At 35.1% G+C, this 26038-nt stretch overlaps 3 protein-coding genes across 3 annotated transcripts; 2 read left to right on the top strand and 1 right to left on the bottom strand.

Moving 5' to 3' along the window:
- Positions 1-353: 353 nt before the first annotated feature.
- On the top strand, positions 354-2332 carry SerRS-m (Seryl-tRNA synthetase, mitochondrial). The gene is made up of 4 exons (XM_076122122.1): positions 354-1067; positions 1172-1359; positions 1671-1838; positions 1982-2332. Exons 1-4 carry the CDS (start codon positions 462-464, stop codon positions 2295-2297), a joined length of 1278 nt encoding a protein of 425 aa, XP_075978237.1. The 5' UTR covers positions 354-461; the 3' UTR covers positions 2298-2332.
- A 168-nt stretch (positions 2333-2500) lies between these two features.
- dbe (KRR1 small subunit processome component homolog dbe) lies at positions 2501-3717 on the bottom strand. The gene has a single exon (XM_076122123.1). The coding sequence runs from the start codon at positions 3583-3585 to the stop codon at positions 2536-2538; it is 1050 nt and encodes a 349-aa protein (XP_075978238.1). The 5' UTR covers positions 3586-3717; the 3' UTR covers positions 2501-2535.
- A 1979-nt stretch (positions 3718-5696) lies between these two features.
- On the top strand, positions 5697-25886 carry LOC142977695 (NFX1-type zinc finger-containing protein 1-like). The gene is made up of 29 exons (XM_076121769.1): positions 5697-5790; positions 7403-7452; positions 9442-9549; positions 10000-10125; positions 10210-10332; positions 10513-11120; positions 11324-11546; positions 12361-12406; positions 12492-12717; positions 12794-12973; positions 13109-14155; positions 14331-14483; positions 15365-15518; positions 15759-15842; positions 16015-16283; positions 16580-16726; positions 16816-16990; positions 17146-17288; positions 17833-17984; positions 18110-18299; positions 18548-18673; positions 18922-19044; positions 19312-19470; positions 19906-20146; positions 20425-20587; positions 21264-21375; positions 21751-21968; positions 22145-22425; positions 22744-25886. Exons 2-29 carry the CDS (start codon positions 7425-7427, stop codon positions 23475-23477), a joined length of 6339 nt encoding a protein of 2112 aa, XP_075977884.1. The 5' UTR covers positions 5697-5790; positions 7403-7424; the 3' UTR covers positions 23478-25886.
- Positions 25887-26038: the final 152 nt, after the last annotated feature.

Here is a 26038-nt window from a genome sequence, read left to right as displayed (position 1 = left end):
GATCGCATGAGATTTGCTCTATAGCAATATTTTAGAACTCATAAACTATGAAACTCAACCTTAAAAATATAACGTTATTAATTATTCAAGAGGTGATAAATCTATTCATATAATAAACAACGTTTAGCAGTGAGCCTAGTTGCCTTGCAAACCACATGGTTTTATCTCATGTTTGGCTATTAAATAATACCTAACATTAATAGATATTCAGGTAATCATAATGATGACTACAGATGAAACCTTAGTTATGTAAGTAGGTATACGGAATAAATAATAACGAACATAATATTTTCCACACATTGATACGCTGATGCACGGCACGATAAACGTCAGTGGTCTGATGTCAACATTGTCATTTGTCAACATTCATCAGCTGTTCTTATGGCTTCCTTCCTGTGGCCTCTGGTTTCGCCTGTTATGTTACAGAATTTTAGTTTTCACTTAATTTTGGTTACAATATAATGATGAAGCCTTTTTTAAAATATGTGATAGGTGTCATACCTAAAATAAAATGCAAGAGACCTTATTCTAGTACATGTATGCCAGAATTCGATATACATTATTACTGTAACCCTAAAAATGCTCCAGAAATTGAAAATAATATCAAAATAAGAAAAGGCGTTGGTGATCTCGGTCGTGTATTAGATATGTACAAAGTATTTAAAGTGACTATACCCTCAAATGATTTGTATCCATCAGTAAAAAATGATTTTTTCAAAGAGATCAGTTTGTTGCCAAACAAAACGCATCCTGCAGTGATAAACAACGATGATGTACAAGTGATGCATGAAATTAACAAGAAGAGGGATTTTAGTGACCATAAACCTTTAGAGTTCAGTGAGATAACAAGGCGAATGAATTTGGTCAGAACTGATAAATTAGGGAATACATGTGGTCATAAAAGTTATTATTTCTTGTCAGAACTTGCTGAACTAGAAGAAGCTTTGATAAAATACACTGTCCGTAAGTTAGTTGATAGCAATTTTCAGTTTGTGTCAGTGCCTGATATATTACCGAGTACAGTTTTAGAAAATTGTGGAATGTCAATTAACACTGATCGAACACAGGTAATATTGCACTTTCATCAGATGGTAATTGGTATGGCAGTGATAAAATTAAACAAATGTATATTAATACAAAGATTAATTTACTTATTTATTCCTTGTTTTAGATATATTGTTTAGACAGTGTACATCATGGTCCTGACTTATGTCTGTCAGGTACAGCAGAAATGTCACTGGCTGGTTTATTGATGAATTCACACCATCATGCAAAAGACTTGCCTATGAAGCTTGCAGCAGTGAGCAGATGTTACAGGGCTGAAACTTCTAATGTCATTGAAGAAAGAGGAATTTACAGGTGCTGTATTTATATAGTATTAATTTGAGAAACTATATATTTATAGGCCTGCTAATTTCGATTAACCTTCACTATCATTTGTTTGCCTAGATTTTGTTTTAATCAGTGTTTGTTTTGTGTGAATTTGGGGACATCCAATCATGGAGTTTATAAATTAAGTAGACCATTTAATTAGTATGTATTTGAATAGTTGCCTTTCATCTGTCTGTAGTTTAAAAGTTGCCCATATTATAAAGTTTAGTATAATAGTTCATCCTGCCCTATTCTATCTATTTTAACAAACTGACAATGCAATAACTTTTTATCAACAGAGTTCATCAGTTTACCAAAGTTGAGATGTTCATTGCTACTACGAGTGATCAATCGGAAAATATGCTGGAGTACATAAGAAAAACACAGGAAGATCTATTTACACCATTAGGTTTTAACATGAGAGTCTTGGATATGCCTCCACATGAATTAGGTGCACCAGCTTACAGGTATATTCAAATTCCCTATGTATTTGTCTAAAGTTTTCCATACATTTGGTAAATAATTCAATTCTGAGCAAATAAATAATTTTGTGGCATGACATTGTAATCCGAAGAATGTCTTGAAATAATGGTACCAATTTTTTCAACAGAAAATATGACATAGAAGCATGGATGCCAGGGCGCAATAATTACGGAGAAATATCAAGCTGCAGTAATTGTACAGACTATCAGTCTCGTAGACTTAATATAAAATACACAGATGGTGAAGAAACAAGCTATGTTCACACACTAAATGGGACAGCTTGTGCTGTGCCCAGAATGCTTATAGCTTTACTAGAAACTCATCAAGATCCCAAAGGAAAAATTTTTATTCCTGAAGTACTGCAACCATACATCAATGGGAAGAAATATATTACCAAGAATAATTTAGTGCCTGAATTGAAACTGCTCAAAGTAAAACGATAAAGCAATAATAATAATTTTAGTTTATTAATTCAAATCCCCACCCTCAATAACCAAACCCTAACCCAACGCAATGTTTTGATTAAATTGCAAATAAGGTATTTTATCTTAGCTAGGTAAGTAGCCTACATACGTATCAAGAGATTCAATTATCTTGTCAAGTATCTTGTAATAACATTTCAATGATATAAAATAAAACAACAATATTGAAATTCAAGAAATTTTATCTTCACAATATCAATTATGTTTCTGACTTCTTTAATTTGGTTGCCTTTTGTTGTTTAGAAATTTTCTTCATTTTAGACTTAAACGAGTCAATATCTACTTGTGCTTCTGTTGCAGCACCTGATGTAGTAGCTGTATCAGTTTTCTCTTCAGGCGGTATGAAGTCTTTTTGACGCTGCTCATGTTTGGCACGTTTAACTTGAGCTTGTTGTTCTTCCTTCTCATGACGACGTTTAGCTCTCTTTTGTTCATCTTTAAGGAAATATTCTCCTGTAGCAAGTTCGCGATCAATTTTGCTTTCTTGTTGAGGCGGAGGGAAAGGTGTGTATGGCTTCTTAGTAACTTTCTTCTTAGGTTGTTTTCTAGGTACATTTTTACTTTTGAATTTAGGCAAAAAACGGTCCCAACTTTCATTCTTTAGACGTGGATCTTTCATAAGTTCTCTTTTGATCATCAAGCTTTTAATATTGTACATTGGATGTATGTTTTTCATTGTATCTTCAACTATCCTCCTGACCTGCACAAGTCCTTTGTATGGTCCAACAGCCGAGACCGTATTTCCTTGCACCAGCACATAGCATTCTGTAAGTAATTCAATTGATTTAAGAGTAACCCCATTAGGACCAATTAATCTTTGTCTTCTTTTCAGAAATGTTTCCTTTTTTCTAACAAATGAGTTGATTTTAATGATATCACACCCGATCTCGTCATCTAAAACTCTTACAGCTTGTTCGAATGGGACACTTCGCGACAGCAATTTCATCAAATCTCTTGCTTTGATAATAATATAAGGATCCCATGTTTTTCTAGTTGTTTTGACTGTGATACTGCCTTCGATAAGATCCAAATCTGCGACAATGTAGTGTTCTTTTAACACTTTCTGCACTAACGGCCAACATTCCTTCAAGTATTGTTCTCGATACTTTGGAAATAATGTTGCAAATTTACTTTCTTCTAATAGACCATGTGGGTTATCTTCTGGTGTAAATTTCGGTATTTTCATAGACCAAGCATTTTCCACGGGTCCAACATCCTGTTTTTCGTCGTCTGAATCTGGATTCTGCATAATCTCAAACAATCTCAGTTCACTGTAGCTCACGTTTTACGAATAATATGAATTATCCAAACTTTAGGTTGTAACATAAAAACTGTCACACACGCACACGCACACACAAGTGACTTTAATTAACAATGACACTATCTATGACAGTGACAGTCAAATAATTCGAACGTTTAGAGTCGATGCCTGCTAATCTTTTCTCAATGTGCTCTATGGTATAAATATAAACGAGTTATTGAGAAAGCAGGAAAAAAATACTGTTAACATATTAATGTTTATCAGTAAATGTCTTGTAACGTTTTATGAATATTAAAAAATAACTAATAACATTACTAAAAAAGAATACCTACTCAAATACTAAAAAGTAGCCAATGGCAAGCAGTTGATATTACAGAGCGAAATATACCTCATTCACTGATCAACATTTTATTAAATATAGGCAGGAATTTAATAAGATGTGATTATTTTTGAGATTTCCATAAAAATTTATACAATCGTGTGTTAGTCGATTTTTACCACTAAGGCCTTTTTCTACTTGGTAACACACATAGAGCAAAAGAGGTAATTCCAACAAAGAGTTACACACAAGGGTCATAACCATTAATAGGACTAATAAAGACTATGCACACTTACCTATATTATAACTGCACGTTTGGCGAAGTGGTTTAAGCGGTCACCTCGCCGCAACAACCGTAGCGCCGCGTGTGGTGGGTTCGAATCCCACCCGGGACAAATCTTTGTGTGATGAGCACGAGTATATTTTGTTCTGAGCCTGGATGTTAATGTATCTATATAAGTATGTATTTAGAAGTATATAAGTGTTTATCAGTTATTTGGTTACCATAGTACTAGCTCTGCTTAGTTTGGAATCAAATGACCGTGTGAGAGTTGTCCAATAATATTTATTTAATTATTACTACACTTCATAGCGTATTTCATTAATAAAAACGTGTTCCTATCGAACAGTCATGACAAAATACAGCTGACAGGAAAAGTAAATGTATAAAAGATAAAGATTATTGAACCATCGCGCATCGCCTGCACAAACTTCAAAATTCTACTGTAAACAGCTTTTATCCGTTATTATTATTTAAAGGTGGTTAGTTTTCGTTACACAGTCCCTTAAAATAGAAAATATATAAATTTATAGAGATATTACTATAAAAGTGTGATTTACTGTATCGTTTCAATACAAAAATGTTCTATTTTAAGTTAACGGTTGAACTAAAGACTCATTAAATTATAGAAGACATATGAGGTATATAACCTCAACCGTTAACTTAAAATAGATATATAATATATATAATATTTTATAAAATAATTTATAAAACTCGCAGTAATTTAGCTGTTGAACATGGCTTGCAATAGATGTGAATAGTCCTTTATACTGAAACAGTCTGACTAGTGATGTTCTTGTATTAAGGACATATAAATAAAATATATTTTTTAGGAATATATTTCATGGTTAGAAGAATACTTCAAGCGCCAAATAATTATTTCATGGCGGTATGCTATAAAGGAAACTTTTTATGTTGGTTAAAATTCACAAATAAGAATTCTTTTACCGGGCGTTGTAAGTACCTGCTTAAATACAGCGTTTATATTTCTTCATACGAGTTGGATGTAATATGTTATCTATTTAGAAATCGAATCTTGATGGGAATTATTATAAACAATAGACTGACTCATATTATTAACGTTACTAATATAAAAATAGTTATATAATACGCTAGTTAGCATCTATAATGTATGTTATGTCCGTTTTAATCCAGAAACGGCTGAATTATTCTATCACAATGGCCGTGATTCGTATTAATTCGTAAGACAATAGATCATAATCGAGGAAGGACGAGTGAAAATACAAATAAATATACACCGTGAAAAAAGCCTCGGGAATAAATTAGTTACAATATTATAAAACACTGGCACCTTGTTTACAATCATAATAAAAAAAAACAAAATATCTCAAAATCATTAATAAAATAAATAATATAAAACAGTTAACGCACTTCTCTAGTATCGACTAAAGTTATTATTCGGGACTTCCCCTGGCACAGTGAACTAATGCGCAAATACTACACGATAATATATCTATTTCTGAAACAAGCGTCAGTCGTATGCAACCACTGGTTCAGTTCAGTCTAGATTATTCGTACGGTTAGTTGTTCGGCACTTGTATTGTGATTGTGAATCATTCCAGAACATTGTGACGTGAGTACCAATATGTGTATTGTAAATGGAATAATTTTATAAACTCTCGGTTCTGAAATGTTGTGGTATTGTATTGGTCAATTTGGGTAACTTTGAATCATTTGGGTAACATTTTATATTCTATTAGTCATTGTTGTTGGTGGGTGTGATACACATATAATGTATGAAGGCAGTTGAGTGGACATTTTGTCAAAGATATTTTTTTCAGAAAATAAACCTACGTACCTACCCGTGGTTTGTTTGGTATTCATTTAGTGTGATTTTTAAACATTTTTTCGGATTTACATACTGTTGTTTCAAAATTGAAACCATCGGTAGTTAGTGTTATTTTCTACAATGAAGGAAATTATGTATATAACAATCCAGCTTGTATTAAGTAGGTACTTGGTTTACCTATTACGCGGAACTCACTTGAATTGTTCGATTAATTGAAGTGCCTGCTTACGGTTATTTACATGATAACGAGACAAACCATGTATGTTTATGTCTATTTGTCCTAACTAATCTTTGGAACGGCTTTACCTGATTGTAATGTGACTCAGTGGAAGATAGTCCGGTTTGTTTAATACCTATCTATACTACTAATATAATAAAGCTGAAGAGTTTGTTTGTTTGTTTGAACGCGCTAATCTCAGGAACTACTGGTCCGATTTGAAACCTATAAACGCGAGTGCATCAACCAGCCTTTTTATTGTGAAAGACACAGAAGACCACGTGAGCGGGACGTGGGTCTTGAGCGGTCCGGGACGCTTCCGGGAAGTTGTATGTTTCCCTTTTCTGTGTTGTAACTAGAGTTGCCAGATGACCGTGGTTTCCGGCATTGTCCCGGAATTTTGCGTGTTGTCCCGTGTCCATTTGTGTGTTGAGCGGCTTTGAACAACTTTGACAACCATACGATAAAATAAAATAAAAAGTCGGCATAGATCAAATACTCAATAGATTATAATAATTTAATATTCCTAGTAAGGTATCTACTACTTATGCGCCTGTAATCGGTCATAGATTAATATCTTTCTTCTGATTATTAAGTAATAAATTATAATCTAACTTGGTTGTGACTTCGTCTTCGTGGCCTTTAGCCTAGTAATTTTTGCAACATATTTCACTGCTGCGTCACTCTTTCTAGTCATAGATTGATGTTATATGGCCTTAAACCTTTATCAATAAATTGACTATTGTCCACCAATATACATTTTAAATTTATTTATTTATAGACACGCCAACAGTATACATATACAACTTTGTAAGATACAATATGATATTCAGTATGTAGTTTGAACCTGTAGTTCCTGAGATTAGCTTGTTCAGACAAACAAACTCTTCAGATTTTTATTATTAGCATAGGTATACATAGTACGAACGTTATGCTTGTGATTGATACGATGTGATCAATTCATAACTTAATTATAGGTATTATTTTTTTATTACCGTCCCACTAATGGGCAAAGGTCTCCTCCCGAACAAAGTAGGGGATAAACCTTGATTCCACCACGGTGGCCAAGTGCGAGTTGAAAACTTTGTATGGCCTCAAGAAAAAAATGTGCTTAACTTACTACTCATTTATACGATTCATGAAAAGAAAACATAAATAAGTGATCTTATTGTTTTTAAGGGTACTGGTGTGACAACAAACGATGGAAGACGATGAGTATCTTAGTCCTGGTAAGTGCATGACGTATTTATTTAAAGTTATCTTCTAAGGTGTTTTATCACAATTTTCTGATAAGTATTGTGCATTTTAGATAAATAAATAATATTCGTGTACATTATATTTTTATCTATCGGTATCAGTTGCTTTTGTTATAGAATGCATTGCTGATTATCGGGGTACTCCCTACCAGCAGACTGACTGTGTTACAACTGTTAAAAAATAATTCCCACTTAACCAGGGAGTTGACTATAGAATAAATATAATTATACTATTATGAGATGTATTTATTTAAATAATACTTTGATGTTTAATGAATCTGTACGGTAATGCTTAGATTAATAGGTAGTTACAATAATCAGTTAATATTGTTCTTAAAATTATACCTTGCTTATATCTTGAACAAGTTGTAGAATAGTTTTTGCACAATATCGTAAAATGTGACAAAATTAGTATTTCAGTTTTACTATTTTAACAATATTCCTGTTACTGGTACTTTTTTCTAAGGTCGTGACATTATACCGTGGAATGAATTTCCCATTTATCTAAACCACACCGGCACTGGTTGCGGATGAGACTAATCACTACCCACCTGATCTCGTTAGAGAATAAACAAATATCTATTGGGCGACTCACACACGGTCATTAAAATTTATTGGTTTCAAACTAAGCGCAGAGCTTGTACTATGACAACCAAACAACAGATAAGCATACTTATATACTTCTAAATACATGTTTACTTGGATTAATTAAAATCTAGGCTCAGGACATAATACTCGTGCTCATCACACAAAGATTTGTCCCGGCTGGGATTTAAACACACCACACGCGGCGCTACGGTTATTGGGTTAAATTTATTAAGAGCAACATATTTATGCTTCCCTACGCCCAAACCGATGTAATAAAACTAATTAGGTACATACTTTAAACGCTATCAAACGGACGTTTGGATAAGCTCGTGAGTCGTGACTATATTAACTACTAGCTGACCCGCGCAACTTCGCTTGCGTCACCTAAGAGAATGAGTCAAATTTTTCCCCGTTTTTGTAACATTTTTCGTTGCTACTCCGCTCCTAATGACCGTAGCGTGATGTTATATACTCTATAACCTTCCTCGATAAATAGGCTATCTAACACTGAAAGAATTTTTCAAATCGGACCAGTAGTTCCTGAGATTAGCGCGTTCAAATAAACAAACAAACAAACAAACTCTTCAGCTTTATAATATTAGTATAGATATAGATATAAACAACAAACGGCTCATTATATTCTAACTTTGTAGAGTCATATAATGATAGGCTTGCTACTCACATATTCGGTTTGGCATTAATCGGTCTAGCCGGGTGGTAAAACAGAATATGCGTAAATGAACCCGTACCGCACAAGCCGGAAAAGTGAGTCGAGTTGGTGATTGTTCGATAAATATTGCCGAACCGAATATGTGTGTAGCAAGCCTGAAACATTACTTCAGAATAGTTTAGAACAGAATGTTATCAATTCCTTCGATGCAAGTAAAAGACGTGAATTTTAAGTTTATATACCTAACTTATATGCAGCACACTGCCTAATTCTCAAAGTCGTGTAGGCTCTGATTAGTTAAACAGTGTTATGTTTTGTTTTATTTTATTAAATTTCAAAATGGTTTAAATGTAACAAAACACTTTATAACTTATGACCCGCGCAAATTCGCTTGTGTCACATAAGAGAGAATGGGTTATAATTTTCCCCGTTTTTGTAACATTTTTTACTGGTACTATGCTCCTATGCGTGATGATATATAGCCTTTCTCGATAATTGGGCTATCTAACAATGAAATAATTTTTCAAATCGGACCAGTAGTTCTTGAGATTAGCGCGTTCAAACTAACAAACTCTTCAGCTTTATAATATTAGTATAGGTATAGATTAGGGTGATCACGGTGATTTTTTAGTAAGGCAGTAAAGGCAGTCAATGTATAATATCTTTGTCATCTACTGTTTCTCTCATTAAATATTTATTTACAGGACCTTCGAGACCTGGTAACTGGCGGCGTAATACAACTGGCATTCGTCAACCACTTGCCTCCCACAGAACTCCCACAAACAATGTATATAGAACACGACTCAACGCAGGTACTTTCTACTCGTGTGCCATTAAACCCTCTACTGTATGGACCCATTTAAGTATTGCACTTTTTGATGTCGTATTATGTCTAAACAAAGTAACAGTACGATAAGGAACGTAACAATTAATGCCAGGTTTCTGAGGCACATTTAACGATAGTTTATAAATTTCAATAATGGTGGATGGGATTCGCACCCACCACACGCGACGCTACGTTTATTGCGGCGAGGTGACCCCTTAAACTACTGCGCCAAACGTGTAACATGAATTTCGTCAATATATATTTAAACTTTTATTTTATATGAGTTTAAACGCAATTGAATAGATAAACTACTGCTAAATGTAATGTAAATTCTTTTTTGCAATTCCATATATGGCCCCACGTGCGGTTGAGGGTTAATAAGTGAGTATTTATACAATAGCTGCGGTTTAAATATTTAACCAATTACATGTTTCAGTAACATGTGGGCCTGCAAGAAATTCTTTAAGAGTCGGTCCGAGAAATTCAAGCGGCATTCATCAACCCCTTATCTCCCACGGACCTCGTACAAATGATTTAAATAAACGCCCACAAATCAACACAGGTACCGTCTACTCATGTGATATTAATTAATTAATGAGTATTTGTGCTATAGCAGTTTAAATATTTAACTAATTACATATTTCAGTTTCATCTGTACCTGCAAGAAATTCATTTAGAGGTGGCTTCGGAGTAGGTCAGCGAAATTCCGCCCAACATGAAGCTGTACAACAACCGCAACAACAACGTCGTTTATTTGTCAATATCGGAGGTACGTCGAAATAAATACAAGGTTTTGTATGAATAGGTATATTATTATAAGCATGTCATGTCAGTAGCTACGGTACATTCTCTAAGTCGAACATATAGAGAGGCGTATTTAATTTTTTTAATCGTATTAAATTACTTATAATAATATTTATGTGCTATAAATACTCATGTTGTTTTTTAGAACAAGTACAGCCACCATCGCATGAAAGTAGCAGACAAAATCTACCAAACAGACGTCGCGATGGTTCAAGACCAAATAATAGAGAGAGATTCATCGGTTTTACAACATTAGAACGTATAGCAAGCTCAACACAAAATAACATTCTTATAAAAATTAATGAACATAAAGATGGGTTTATGAACATCTTAAATACGCCCATCGATAAACCTGATATATTCGTGTTATTATTTCAGATATTATTTAAAGTATCTCAATCTCCATTTGGAGAATTAAAATCCAAATTGATATTGGAAGTGTGTAATTCTAATTTCATTTCATTTTTGCGGCATTATCTTACCGATTTACCGTATGCGGAAAATAAATCACAGAATAATATGTATTGGAAAGACCAAAATGAGTTTTGGAAGAACTTTATAATATTTTGTGGGCAAGTAGTTGAAATATCTCCGGCCGTTGCTGTAAGAAAATGCAGAGTACTCATTGAAAGTGTTTCAAAATCTTGTTTAGAGGGATTGAATCAAAGACATGCATTTGCTTTGACCGAAGAGCACGCTCTGAAATTGGAAGAGATAAGAGGAAACTTGATTAATTATGCCGAAGGAAACAAGGTAATTTTGTCATTCCATTATGTTTTGTCACGTCATACTGCTTTCGTATTTTAACCCGATATAGATTTACCTACGTAGCGTATAGCAAGGTAGACCCGGCGATACATCAGTTTAAATATTTTCGCCTTAATTCAATAAGATGTTGTAGAAATATCACGGAGGGAAGCAACAGGGCCTAATACTTTTTTATCTTTATATTGTAGCGTGAAACTAAAGCCACCACTGATGGCAGCAATGAGGATGAAAAACCTCCTGAAAACTTCCGCGAGTTGAGTGTGATACCGACTCGAGAAGACTTATTGGACTCGAAGCCGTTCTTGAGACCGAATATCGTTAATGGCGGGTACTCGGACGTAGAACACTATCTGGATGTTCAGTTTAGACTTCTTCGAGAAGATTGTTTTGGACCACTTAGAGTTGGAATAAGTAAGTTTTATGATGATCCGTAAATATTAAAATGTATATTTCCGGAATTATACAGACGTGAAATATACCATAAGTATATAGAAGTGCAATGAATAACATAATCCACATTTATCGTTCTTATCACAATACCCGACAGTCCTTTTCTTCCCAATTGTAATTGGGAAGAAAAATTTGACTTAGTGTTGTAGCACTCTCATTTATTTGGTCTTATTTGGTCATTTACGACGCCACGACAAATTTTGCGTTCCTTTCAAATCCGTACAAGTAGCAATTGGCTTTGGTTATTATTGGTATTAGGTATGTACTGATAAGCAGGCAACTATTTTGCTGTGGTTATTGGTTTTGTGAGTCAACTGTAATCAGTTGCAGTAGATGAATTGAATATAATATATGTAAAAATAAAATTAATTACATATTATTATTCAATTGTATAAGCTTAAGTTTAAGTCTTAGCCCATTGAAATGTTAAATCAAAAGGCTTGCAATTAACAGAGGGCGCAATTTATTTTAATGTATTTTAGAATTTTTATATAATTTGGCGCCACTCTTATTCCCCGGCCCGACCCCTTTTTTCAAGATAGTAAGTGGCCGGGTACTTTGGCGATCACAGAAACTAGAACTTTAGCTTTCCCTCTACACTTATAAGGAAAAAAAGTTAAAAAATTACAAACATTAACATTAAAAAACAAAAGTGCGTACTCTGAAAAAAGCAACCACTAATGAAACTTTTCAATAGACTAAAGACAAAACCCTCAGGGACCTTCCAATAACTAGGCACCTGCTAATCGCTATATTCGACGTTTTCATTTTACAGATCAATATTTGTCTGATCCTAATAGGCGGAAGTACGATAACGTTCGGTAAGTTATTTTTACGAAATCTAATGATCTAAATATATGTATTTCTGGAATGATTTTCGCTTTAAATGCTTTTTTTTTATTTCAGTATTTATCGAAATGTAAGATTCGTTGGCCCTTACGTCACCAATTTTAATGTTGGGACATGTGTTCAAATCGACATCGAGAATAATAAACATTTCAAAAGAATTAACTGGGCTCATAGTAAGAGATTCCTCTTTGGTTCGTTGGTGCTGTTTACTAACGATCGGTTCAATAACCTTATTGTAGCTACTATTTTAGATCGTGATAATATACTGCTATCTACGGGAAAGGTCAGTTTTACATGAATTTTGAATGTTACCGAATTTGAATCTTTCAAATTTTTGTTTTAACATATAATCATTGCAGCTAGCAGTTTCAATAATTGACAAAACTTATGGAGTCCCGAACAACCTAACCGATGGAGACACATATACAATGATTGAAAGCGAGGTTTATTTTGAGCCCTATTTGCATGTGTTGAAAGTTTTACAAGCAGAGTCATTTCCACAGCACTTGGCCATGCAGCAGTATATTGTTAAAGTGACTGTAAGTATCAATTATTTTTCTTAATTAATTCGATTCACAATACACATACATACATATATGTAAAGTCTAATGTATATCTGGCATGATTCTTGATGTAATTCAACCACTAATTTTTAATTATACCTATTTTTCCAGCCAGCTTCAGAGAAACCAGCATATTTGTCAGACAATCAAGAATATGTTATAACCCCCTCAGCGTTAAATAAAAGAGTTCAAGAAGAACCAGAAGAACAATTAGACGAAGAACGTCTTTATAATTTGCTGTTAAATACTGAAGTCGTTCGTCCCATAAGATTTAACGTATTACAAAGTGAGACCTGGCCCACTAGTGAAGCTTTACGATTTAACGACAGTCAGTATGAAGCTTACAAATTAGCGCTTACCCACGAGTTTGCGGTGATACAAGGTCCTCCCGGGACCGGAAAAACTTATGTAGGCGTACAAGTCGCTAAGACATTGTTACAAAACATTAAGGCGCAGGATAACTGCCTTATGCTCGTGATATGCTATACTAACCACGCATTAGATCAATTTCTTGAAGCTATTTCTAAAATCACAAACCGAATAGTGCGTATCGGCAGCCAGTCTCGTAACGAAGCTATCGATAAATTTAATTTGGTACGTTTAAGGAAGCTTCAGAACATTGGAAGGTCAAGAGTGGGTGATTTATTTATGGAAACGAAAACTATGTTACAAAAATCTATTAACAGTTTTCAAGAGTCACTGTTTTCTCTTGACATACTAAGCCAAGGGGTTATAGACTACAGAGCCATTATAGACGATGTCCCTCAAATTGAATATTTGGTGGATTTTTACAAACAATATCCATCAATTCAGGACCCTCTGTTGCATTGGTTGTTTGAAAATAATGCTGAATATTACACTGACTTTAAAGAGTGTTTAAATGAGTACAAAGATTTTACTATCGACAATAATGACAATGAATTCAATAACATGAGAACAGATTATAATTTAATGTTAGATGACAAAAAGGATAAAAAGAGTAACGAAATTTTGAAAGAACTCAGAAACGGCTTTGCATCATTTGTGTTAGTCGATGCAAAATTGCATCTTAAGAATTTCGTTTCTCAATACTTGGATCCCAAAAACAAGAATTTCAAAGATAGACTAATGTTGGAAATGGAAATTCAAAATTTAAACTCTAGGGTAAATTTATTCAATGTAAGTAAATAAGTATACAGTAGCTACTAAGTACGTAGTTTTATGTGTAATTAAACTTTAACATTTTCTTACATTTAAATAAGACAAACATCATATTAAAGCGAACGCTTTTAAGAAAACATAGATAAATTTACGTTACAGCGCTGCAAACTGATATTTTTATTCCTTATTTCAGGATATGTTAAAGTACCGGTCTAGAGAAATTCACCTCAATGTTACTGCTACGACAGATTTTTCTAAAATAGCACCCCATAACCGATGGCGGTTATATTTTATGTGGGTAAAAAACAAAACGAATACAATTAAGAGAGAGATTTCAAATTTTCAGGTATTATCATGATATTTTTGTTCTATTTATATAAAACTATTAAATATTTATACTTACATACTATACAACGTGCCGCTGCAATTGCTTATTTCCTTCGACGTATGGGTAGGGCTAGAGGTCCTTAGCCATGTAAGGTACAACAATTTGTATTATTATTATTAATTACTGACTTATTAAGGAATTTCCACAGCCTGTACATAATCAACTCGAATAAAGGTCGTTCACCTGGCTCACAAGTCATATTATTATGATATTCGAATCAATGAAACTAAGATGAGAAAGAATGTTACCACAATAAAGGCTCTCTTCCTAGCGTCCTGCTATTGGACGGGAGGCGCCACGCGACGTTGCCGCAACGTTTGATGTACTTTGATTGTTTATGCAAAGTGATACTGTTTTGTTTACATTATTTTATTATTTAGTATGTGTGACATGTACCTAAGTTTTTTCAATTAGCCAACAATGTTATTTTTTTTGTTTGTAACATGTTTATTAAGCCGTAACACTAACCATAGGTTGAAGGAAATAAGCCATTGGAGCGGCACGTTGTATATATTAAACGAATTAAAAAGCTTACATATTAAATCTTAAATCGAATAGATGGTGTCTACTACTATCTTGTCTTATCTGTATTATTCTTACGTATACTTACAAAAAGGTGTAAGTATATTGACCGCCTGATTGGGTTGTCTACCTAATGACTGTCGAGTCTGTCGCCTGTGATACCTATTTTATTTCCTTATATTTGTTATAGCCCCAAAAAGTGCACGAAATAAATCCGCGATATTTTGCATTAGCGACCAACTTTATGTTTACAATAAGTAAGTGTTATACAATATATAAGTATTATGTAGGGAATATCATTGTGATCTATTTTTCAGACGTCAGTACTACCTGCTGTTACAGCCTATGAAGAGGCTAGGATGGTAATGGATATGGAATTGCTAAGAAATCAAGAAATCAAAGTGTTAGGAATGACTACTTCGGGCGCAGCCAGAATGCGCAAGCTTCTACAAGCTGTGTCGCCCAAGATAGGTACACAATGTTTTTATGTAACGATTAATTTCACATTACAAAGTAAATTACCAACTAATGACTATGTTTTATGGTGTTGATTAAAAGTCGATAATTAATGTCACATGCTAAGGGAATTGTGAGGACATCTCTCGTTTGAAAATTGTTCATACTTAGTTCTTAACTAGCGGTACAGTAGGTAAAGGTTAAATTTTTCCACAGTTTTACAGCTTATTTAGTTCAAGTTTTGTTTGTTGGCAGTGATTGTTGAAGAAGCCGCCGAAGTGCTGGAGCAGCACATAATAACATCTCTCACGAAGGATTGCCAACATCTCATCCTAATCGGTGCGTATTGTTAGAGATGCAGTAGAAGCTAAACAGAATCTGATTTTATACTTTGGAACGAAAATTTATATACCTACCGCATTTGAAAAACAGATTTGTTTATAAATTTTAGTAGTTAGTTCGTTACTTTGTTACCACTATGAAACATTTCACTCAAAATCTTCTGAAACAGGTGATCATCAGCAACTCCGGCCTTCAGCGTCATACATGAAGTTAGCAAAGCAATACAACATTGAAGTATCGTTGTTCGAGCGCATGATTACGAACGGCATCCACAGCCGCCGTCTGAATGTGCAGCATCGCATGCGTCCAGAGATCGCAGCTCTCATCTCACCGCACATATATCCACACTTGGAGAACCACCCATCGGTGGAGAACTTCGGCGACGTACTAGGAGTTGAGAAAAACGTTTTCTTCTTTTCTCATGAATATCGCGAACAGGTACGATGTTTTCATGTTATATTAAACGCCTTGTGTAATGTACATGCCCAATTGCGTACTTAGTGGATTGTCCCTACTGTCCTATAAACCTGTATGTACGATTACATATCGGTAGTACGGGAGTATCTATAATAGAGACATGGCGTATCCATTGTGCGTGAACCACTAGTTGGATAGCTCTTAGTCGTGGTGCGGCCGACAATAAAATGCGGAGGCACCCGAAAGAAATACTTACGTTAAACTTATTTCGGGTCTACGAATATTAATGTAAGTTATTGATTTAATTGATGTTTCAGGACACCATCGAAAGCAACAGCCGAGCTAATCACAAAGAAGCAGATTTGGTGCTTGCTATGGCTAATTACCTCATTCAACAAGGGTACTCGAGCGATGACGTCACAATTCTCGCTGCATACTCTGGACAAATGTTTTACATGAGAAAAGTACTAATAGTGTTATTTATTACTATCTATCATCGAATATGCACATTGACTGTTTTCTTGTGCTAAAATTCTAAATGCTATATTTTCAGGAACGTAACAATTACAACCGTTTGAGTGGAGTTAAAATAACAGTAGTTGACAATTACCAAGGCGAGGAATCAAAGATTATTTTGCTATCGCTTGTGAGGAACAATGAAGACAACAATATTGGATTTTTGGGAACAGAAAACAGAATTTGCGTCGCACTCTCTCGAGCTCAGCAAGGTTCATTCTTTTATTTGAAGTGTTTATCTGTAATTCATGTTTTTCCTGTATTGGAAGTAACAGCTATGCATATTAGTAGAAACGAAATACTTACTAAGAAAACCAAACAACAAAAATATTTGTGTAGAAAGCGTATAATGTGTTGTGTTTTGCAGGATTTTATATATTTGGTAACATAGATATGTTGAAGGCAAAATCAGAATTGTGGACGAAAATTTCAAGAACTTTAGAAAATAATGGGTCATTGGGAACAACTTTGAAGTTAGTTTGTCAAGTACACCCTGATCAAATAACAAATGTAAGTATTTGCGCTTCATTCAATGTAATCACAGGTTAAAATACAATAATGTTTGAAGCAGCTTCAGTATTCCTTCCTCTTTCAATTTGTATTTAACATATCTATACTAATATTATAAAGCTGAAGTTTGTTTGTTTGTTTGAACGCGCTAATCTCAGGAACTACTGGTCCGATTTGAAAAATTCCTTTCGTGTTAGATAGTTCATTTATCGATAAAGGCTATGTGCTATATTTTATTACGCTACGACTAATAGGAGCGGAGTAGCAACGAAAAATGTTACAAAAACGGGGAAAATTTTGACCCATTCTCTCTTACGTGACGCAAGCGAAGTTGCGCGGGTCAGCTAGTTAATAAAATAAAGGCAAGAGTAACGAAGCTCACAAATGTATAAGTATAATTTGATGACACTAAGGGACACCAGTTTCACAGCTTATGAATACCTGACAGGTAGCCTATATACGAGATGAAGTGACTACTAATGTATGAGAACAGCTGACGAAGTTCCATGTAATTCGAAATTGATAAATGACGTCTGTCTTGCAGATTGAAGCTGCAGAAGATTTTAATAACGTCCCTGAGGGAGGTTGTCTCAGGAAATGTAATTATCAATATGAATGTGGACACTACTGCCTTCTTTACTGTCACGGATACGACCGAGAACACGTTGAACAAAAATGTACTATGAATTGCGAGAGGTATTATTTATTTATGTTCTATATACCTAATACCTACCTACCTACCTATTATGTCAATGCAAGACTTTTGCTTTTTGTACCTACCTACCTACTAATATTTATCTAGAATTTATTTTTGTCTTCAGAGTTTTGTGTGACCTCGGCCATGTTTGCCCGTTGAAATGCCGTGAGGAATGTGGTCCGTGTAAATTGCTTATGCCAAAAACTTTACCGTGCGGCCATGAGATGAAAATATGCTGCTACCGAGAACCAGAAGACCCCGAAAACAAATGCCTCACTAAAATTGAAGTTACCCTTCCTGTCTGCGGTCATAAGGTATAAAAACTGTATTTATTACTTACCTACCCTAAAAAATTACGTATTAAAAATATGAAATTATATTACGTAGGCGACTATAAATAAGCAACGTTTCTGCTAGTGGTTAAATGCATTTGCTTACAAAAGACTAGGTCGCGTTGGTAATATAAAATAGTCAAAATTGTGATATGGGCGTTCTAGTCCCGAACGTAAGCTAACTATCGTCTTCGCAGAGCATATAAAAGCTTCATAATTACCATTTACAGGGTACGAAAGATTGTTACATGGATATAAACAAGGTTAAGTGTACAGAAAAATGTAAGCAGCGCCTAGATAAATGTGGTCATGCTTGCGAACGGCCATGTCATGCGGCTTACCCTGGTCATGAAGAGGTGAGATATTGTTACATTAATTACATTTGTCAGCGGAATTTGTGCGAAAGTGCCTGAATTTTGCACCCGAATAATCCTTAGAGTAAAAAAAGATGTTGTCCCAATTTATTCCTTCATTATTTATTCTGATTTTCTGCAGAAAATAATATATATAACGAATTACAGAATGCAGTGATGTCTAATTCATATAAGTAAGTTACTTTATCACAAGTACATACTTATTTATAATATTATTTATACACACACAGTACACATGCACAAAAGAATGCGTAAAACCGAAGAAAGGCTGTCAAGCGGGGCTGGTCGATGATCTGGGTGAACATCGATGCAAGAAGAAATGCTTCGAGATTTGTGACGACTGCAATGTTCAAGTGAGTTTAATAAATTAAATAGCATAGAGCAGGAGGGCGGATACTTATCATTATTGACTATCAACGAGTATCTGACTATAGGGCAATGTCATCCGTAGGTACCTAGTACCTACCTACGATAGCCGCAGTACCTACCTAAATAGTTGGTTTATTTGACAATTGATAAACAGGATGTCAATATCCTGGTCGTTGAAATGGACAGTTTAAGCTATCATAAGTATTAATGTTTTTCATACTTATTACCTAAATATTTATAAATTATTTTAGGTCATGAAGAAGAGGACTAACTGTAAACACGTAGCCCGGGTAGCATGTTGCACAAACATATATGACACTCCTTGTAACAAGAAATGCGCGCGAAGTCTTCCTTGCGGGCACTTCTGTAAGAAGAAATGTTCAGAATCATGCGGAGATTGTAAGATAATGGTAATATAACTGTTTTGATGAACGTATTAAAATACCGTAGTATAGGCTAATTATTGTAGATAAGTATGTTAGGTGTAGCGGATAGCTACATACAGCGACATCTACTGATACGAGCGCAGAACCACCAACTCGCAGACTGACGTCAGAAGTCCTGAATCGCACTATCAGAGTTTGCACTGCAATTCACTATATATGCATCAAGGTGATCACTACCAGGCATGAACACCTCGCCTGGTCGGAGGATCCTCCTTTTGTGTTGTAGGAACATAACAACTCGTTCCTCCACATAGGTATACATGCACTCCACTCTACTGTGTTGATCATAAACGGGTGCAGGTATTTATCCCTAAAACCATAATCCTCGGATTCACCGTTAGTGGTAACTACGATAATTCAATAGACAGGTCTTGTTAAAGGCATTTACATTATTTCCAGGTCACAAAGGTGATTCCAGACTGCAACCATAAAATTAAAGTCACATGTATGACAGAAGTTAATAGGAATCTATGTAATGAAAAATGTACACGGACATTGCCGTGTGGACATCCATGTACAAACCGCTGTAGTGCTGATTGCGATCCAGCTGGATGTAAAATACTAACAGATTCGCAAGTGGATTCACCTTGCGGCCACAAAGTCAATCTTCCGTGCAATTTATACACTCTGTTCAAAAAAGGTGAGATGATTAATTAATCAAGGAGTTTAACGATTTAAAATGTGCAGTATTTGAAATTGCATACCCTCAATAAAATCTGTTGGAATGATCTCAATAGTAGTCAAAACATTACAATAATAATTATCTTGCGATGGATTGTAACGGTTAAAATGAGTTACCGTTTTTTGGAAATAAATCCCCCAGTACCTACATCAAAATCAGAAAAAAATCTCTGGCTCTTTAATGATTTGAATCAGTTAATAATTGTCTTGAACGTTCTTAATTATACTATTTTAAAGGTGAACTAGATTCAAAAGAAGCTTTGAAGTATTGCAAGAGTCCGTGTGGGAAGGAATTGGCTTGCGGTCACTTGTGTGGCGGATCGTGCTCACAATGCCGCCAGGGCCGGCTGCACGCACCATGCAAGCAAACGTGTCACCAAACAAACATCTGCGGACATGAGTAAGCTCACATTATATTTTCACATAGCATGCGCCAGTATACTAGCTGACCCGCGCAACTTCGCTTATGTCGCATACGAGAGAATGGGTCATACTTATTTCCCCCCTTTTTAGTAACATTTTTTTACTGTTACTCTGCTCCTTTTGGTCGTAGCGTGATGTTATATAGCCTATAGCATTCCATTATAAATAGGCTATCTAACAGTAAAGAATTTTTTGAATCGCACCAAAACTAAACAAACAAACAAACTCTTCAGTTTTATAATGTTAATATAGATTACATACAAATATAGGGCATTTTCCCAATGGTACGATCCCTACATGCTTACCATGCTTTATTCACATCCATCTACATCTCATACGTCTTGTCGTACAGGACCGCTTGTTACGAATATTACGTATTGACCTGTTTGAAGAACATCACCGATAGATATAGTCGTGGTAATGACTATCTTAAGTGTCAATATTTGACCTAAATTAATAAATGATTTGATTGATTCTGATGATCCGTGTATGTGTTTTTAGGGCATCCCCTCCCGGCGTTACCATTTACTACTTATTTATTTCGTTTCAGATTAATTTTCTTATAGGTACAATCACGTAAAATATTCCCTGGCTGGTTTTTGCTTTGTCGGCCTAGGCTTTAGTCTAAAATACTAACTTCTCTTTTTCCATAGATGTCAAGAGCCTTGCAATCAAATATGCCCACCGTGCACCATGGTGTGTGAAGTACAGTGTCCACACTCGCGTTGCGGAAGACTATGCGGCGAACCATGCGTGCCCTGCAAGGTCAGTTCTTCGTCTAATCTAAACTAATTAAATAAACTACCTAGTATTTATTTTTAAAATGCCAAGAGGCTCAAATTACAGTTACGGCTCGCTAGGGACTACAGTCAGCTCCAAAAGTAGCTGATTAAACTCAATCTTTTTGATACCCTATCTATATACTGAAGTGTGCACATTATTCCATGGAAAAAACATTTGCCGTTGATTGAAATGTTTAATTCTAACTCACTCTACCCGATTTTGATCAGTTATTTATTAAAGTTCCGTAACACAGAGGTATTGAAAATAAGAATATGTGAAGCTACTTTTGGAGCTGACTGTACCCGTCTCTCTACAACGTAATCGTGGTACGATCGATAAACGTGTCGTTCGGTGCAGGAGAAGTGCAGCCGGCGCTGTCCGCACGGCGCGTGCTCGCGGCTGTGCGCGGAGGCGTGCGCGCGCGCCGCGTGCAGCGAGCCGTGCCGCGAGGCGCTGCGCTGCGGACACCGCTGCCGCGGCCTGTGCGGCGAGCCCTGCCCCGACGTGTGCCGCGACTGCCGCCCCGACTCCTTCCCCACGGACTTCCTCGGCGACGAGTACGGCGAAGATGACAAGTGAGTCGAACCTTCACTATCCGGAAGCGCATGAGCCTCCCGGTAACTCGATAGCTAATTAATAAGTCTTCTAATTTAAATGTGTATAAAAATAAATTTGTACCTCGCTACCACGGTGATGAAAAAGTTAATCGACTTTTCTTTATGTATGTCATTATTACGGTCTTTTTTTTTAGATTTATTTTGCTACAAGATTGCGGTCATGTACTGGAACTGGAAAATATGGATAATCTGATGATGGGTGACCAGGAAAACATTAAAATACGACAGTGTCCATTTTGTCGTAAACCTATAATTAATACAAATAGATACAAAGATTTAGTGAACAACATGTTTAGAAATGAAATCAACCCTATTAAAGAACGGGTATATGGAAAAAATGAACAAATTAAGGGCAAACTCGCGGAGGTTCAGAAAAAATATTCATCTATATATACCAAGCTATACTTACATCAAGGTAAGCACACTATGCATTCAATTATTATGAGCAACAGATACACCCACGTTCCGCCATTTTCAATGCTACTCTCATGCAATAAGAGGGCTAGTCTATTACCATGTCTGTACCAGGTACATTATCAATCAGCGGAATGGTGCCTAGTGAGAATATTCCAGCAAAAAATGTAAAAACGCAATAGATCTTTAACTAATCCGGTAAACGAACGTGACACCTCGTAAACAGCTGTCGCATACGCTACCGCTTGAACCTTGGATGTATTTAATATCCTTACTTATTAGTCATTGACTTATGGATAACAGACGATTTTTTTTACAGGTAACAAGAGTTTGATCAATTCGATAAAAGAAATGGGAACCTTTATAAAAAATCAGAAGAAGATGAGTCTTATACAAGTCGAGATGCTTAGTATACATTGCAACTTAATTGAAATCATGGTAGAATGCTGGATTGCGTACTGTAAAACTAACACTAATACCTTAAAAGCGGAGGTCGAAGAAATAATCGATATGATATTGAACGTGATAAAAACCGACTCTAAGTTTAAATCACAAAGTACCAAGATAAGTGAACAGCAACAGAAAGACATCGGGTTTGAACTAAAACGCTTAAATGCTATTGTTCAATTAGCAATATTGCTTGATGCCGCCAAGCATGTACCTAAAGACGCTAATCAGATATTGGATGCTAAATCTTCAGTATTTTCTTTGACTGTGTTCGACGAAGACAAAGCTATGAATGCTCTAAAAAAATTACATACCTTTATAAAGGCCAGTGGCGTCATTTCTAAATTAGAACGCGAAATGATTGTCAAAGCAGTGGGATTAAGGGCTGGCCACTGGTACAAGTGCCCAAATGGTCATTTCTATTGCATTGGTGAATGTGGTGGAGCGATGCAAATTGGCAGGTGTCCTGAGTGTGGGGAGCAAATAGGAGGTGAACACCACGCACTCCTTAGAGGGAACGCCCATGCTCCGGAAATGGATGGTTCACGGTTTGCTGCTTACTCAGAGGAAGCTAATAACATGGGCAATTTTTTGCTTGATTTGTGAACCAGTAAGAGTGATGCTTAAGTAGGGTTTTCTTGTCACAATTGTAGGGACAAATGCACGTTATAAACATTATTGGAATACATAGATTATACACAATAGTAGATATCTACTAAATGAAAAATGTGTTCCTATTATTGATTGTTTTTTTTATTCATAAGTATGTATAGTATTAATCTTAATCTAATATTGATAAATTTAAATGTACCTCCATCATCTTATTAGACAAAACTGTAAATCGAATAATGAAAAGCTTCGTGCGGATCAGAAGGCCAGACCAGAAGGCAAAAGACCAATTCTCGCAATTAAACACTTAAAAAAAGCTATCAAAACGCGCGTCAGTTATGAGTTTAAGGCCATTAACCTTTTCACCGCCAGAGTAATATTGAAAATCGGTGTTCCCCACGCCAAGCAATAAATTCCTTCGTTTATACCTACAAAATAATAGTCACGGGAAAAGTGTATATCGATAAAACTTCGATTAATTTTACGTGTTCTTATATTATGAGTAAAAATTGCATAAAAGTACCACAAAATTTTATTGAATTTCTCCCATGTGTCAACTTTACACTACTCAGTACTCATTACCCAAAAATAACAATGATATACACGAACAATTTGCATAAAAAAAGTACTTAATTCAAATATTTTATTCAAAAAGTCACAGCACTAATCCCAGTTGTGACGACACCTTTTGACGTTAAGAAACGCCACTGGCGTGGTCAGCGCTGCGATTTCAAATTTTGCCGCCTTATATTAGAGATGTACCAGTGTGGCAAGTCGGAGTGAAGTATAATATATCGTTACGTTTAATCATTCATCTGAATACGTTAAATTATAATCAATACTCAATTTTGCACAATTGTTTCGTACTCGTATCTTACGATTTTAATAAATGTAGAAATAAAATTTTCGTATTCATTACCGACACGTTTCGTCATGTACCTAACTAGCGACCCGCTCCTGCTTAGCACGGGTATTTAATAACAATATTTCTCCACTATTTCTTGAATGTAATATTATACATAAAACATTCCTTTTTAATCATTCTATCTATTAAAAAAACGCATCAATATCTGTTGCGTAGTTTTAAAGATTTAAGCATACAAATATACTATGTAGTGATAACATATTTCTAATATTGAATAACGACAAAAGTAGTAACTATACCTAAAAGGTACAATAAACATAGATAGTACGTATTGGCATGATAACTGTGTTTTTTTGTTAGTCCTACAACATTAATAATACCTTTATTGTTTGTTTAATGTATTCAAACAATAACTTACCTCTAAATCGTCACTCCTTAAAGATTCTGCTTCAGAATATGTAACATCATCTTCTACACCTTCTAACACTCTCAACAGCTCTTCTGTCGTCATTTGACTTGAAGACATTTTTGTGGCGCAGATGGTGTACGAAAAATTTATTATACACAAGAATTTATGTACCTATTATTAATAACGTATTGCAACAACACTACGAGTGTCCAGCAGCGCGGGTGACGTCAGAGCGCGCCGTCTGATTCCGTCAGTGGCGTACGAAGCACTGTAAGGGATTCCGCTAATAGAGATGCGCGAGAGTTGCCACAAAATGATCGATTTGCACTTATTTAGTCATGAGTTTATCACTAGATATGGTAGTTTTATTACATATTTAGGTTTGTATTGAATCTAATTTAAAACCTATCAGACAAAAAATTTTTTTTTCAGAAAGGAGTGAAGTATTTCAATTTGTTTTCGAAATATTGCATAAAGTGTTTAGATTGTAGTCCTTTTCCTTGCACATCACTAGTTGACGCGTCTTCACGTCTGTGGCGTGGATTTGCGGGCTAAATTTATACATTTTGCATGATGATTTACTTTGTTTTTTTTTCAGGTACAACTGTCTAATTATTATATGTCTTTGTGTAATAATGTAATAAATATGTTTAGGTAATAATAACAGGAGAAAGAAAACACTTGAAACGTATTGTTGTATGTTTATTTTGAACTATAAAAAAGTGATATTTTTGACGTGCTATCACGTCGATGGCGTCGTGAGCGATTTTCAATTTTACGTCTCTTAACGTCCGTGGCGGTGAAAAGGTTAAGGCTTTAGCTCTAACTTTAGATATGTACGAAGATATTGGCCGTTAGTCTATCTTACTTGTTACTCTGTCAAATATGACAATCGAAATAAGATTCTAAACGCACATTAATGTCATTTTAGCTAACTCTCATTTTTACTGACAAACATAAGCTGTAGTTATTGACTTTTGATATAGAGTATGACAAGCATAAACTTTGTTTTTTGAAATCCAATTATTTGTGATCATGAGAAATATAAGCTATAATATGTTTAATTCAATTTATTGTGTTTGTTTAGCTATATTTTATGCTCTATCGTAAATTAATAAAGTTTGCTTTTAATCTTGTTTCTTTATTTCTGTACTTTCATCATCATTATCATTGGTATATGTATACATCTATTGCAGATGATGAATGTGAGGTCGGGTAGAATAAGTGCACTTTCTGTAGGTACTTTACCTGTTTATCAATTATATTATAGTCACGCATAGAACA

The sequence above is a fragment of the Anticarsia gemmatalis genome, chromosome 13, assembly GCF_050436995.1.
Source record: "Anticarsia gemmatalis isolate Benzon Research Colony breed Stoneville strain chromosome 13, ilAntGemm2 primary, whole genome shotgun sequence".
Lineage (NCBI taxonomy): Eukaryota > Metazoa > Arthropoda > Insecta > Lepidoptera > Erebidae > Anticarsia > Anticarsia gemmatalis.
Note: the sequence above shows the minus strand (reverse complement) of the source record. Positions and strands in the feature narration are given on the sequence as shown.

Excerpts from the sequence above, each read along its gene's own strand:
- SerRS-m (XM_076122122.1), top strand. The coding sequence starts at position 462 with ATGATGAAGCCTTTTTTAAAATATGTGATAGGTGTCATACCTAAAATA. Across the intron at positions 1,068-1,171 it reads TTAACACTGATCGAACACAG|ATATATTGTTTAGACAGTGT; the intron begins GTAATATTGCAC and ends TCCTTGTTTTAG. Across the intron at positions 1,360-1,670 it reads GAAGAAAGAGGAATTTACAG|AGTTCATCAGTTTACCAAAG; the intron begins GTGCTGTATTTA and ends TTTTATCAACAG.
- LOC142977695 (XM_076121769.1), top strand. The coding sequence starts at position 7,425 with ATGGAAGACGATGAGTATCTTAGTCCTG. Across the intron at positions 7,453-9,441 it reads CGATGAGTATCTTAGTCCTG|GACCTTCGAGACCTGGTAAC; the intron begins GTAAGTGCATGA and ends ATTTATTTACAG. Across the intron at positions 16,284-16,579 it reads CTCATGAATATCGCGAACAG|GACACCATCGAAAGCAACAG; the intron begins GTACGATGTTTT and ends TTGATGTTTCAG.
- dbe (XM_076122123.1), bottom strand. The coding sequence starts at position 3,585 with ATGCAGAATCCAGATTCAGACGACGAAAAACAGGATGTTGGACCCGTG.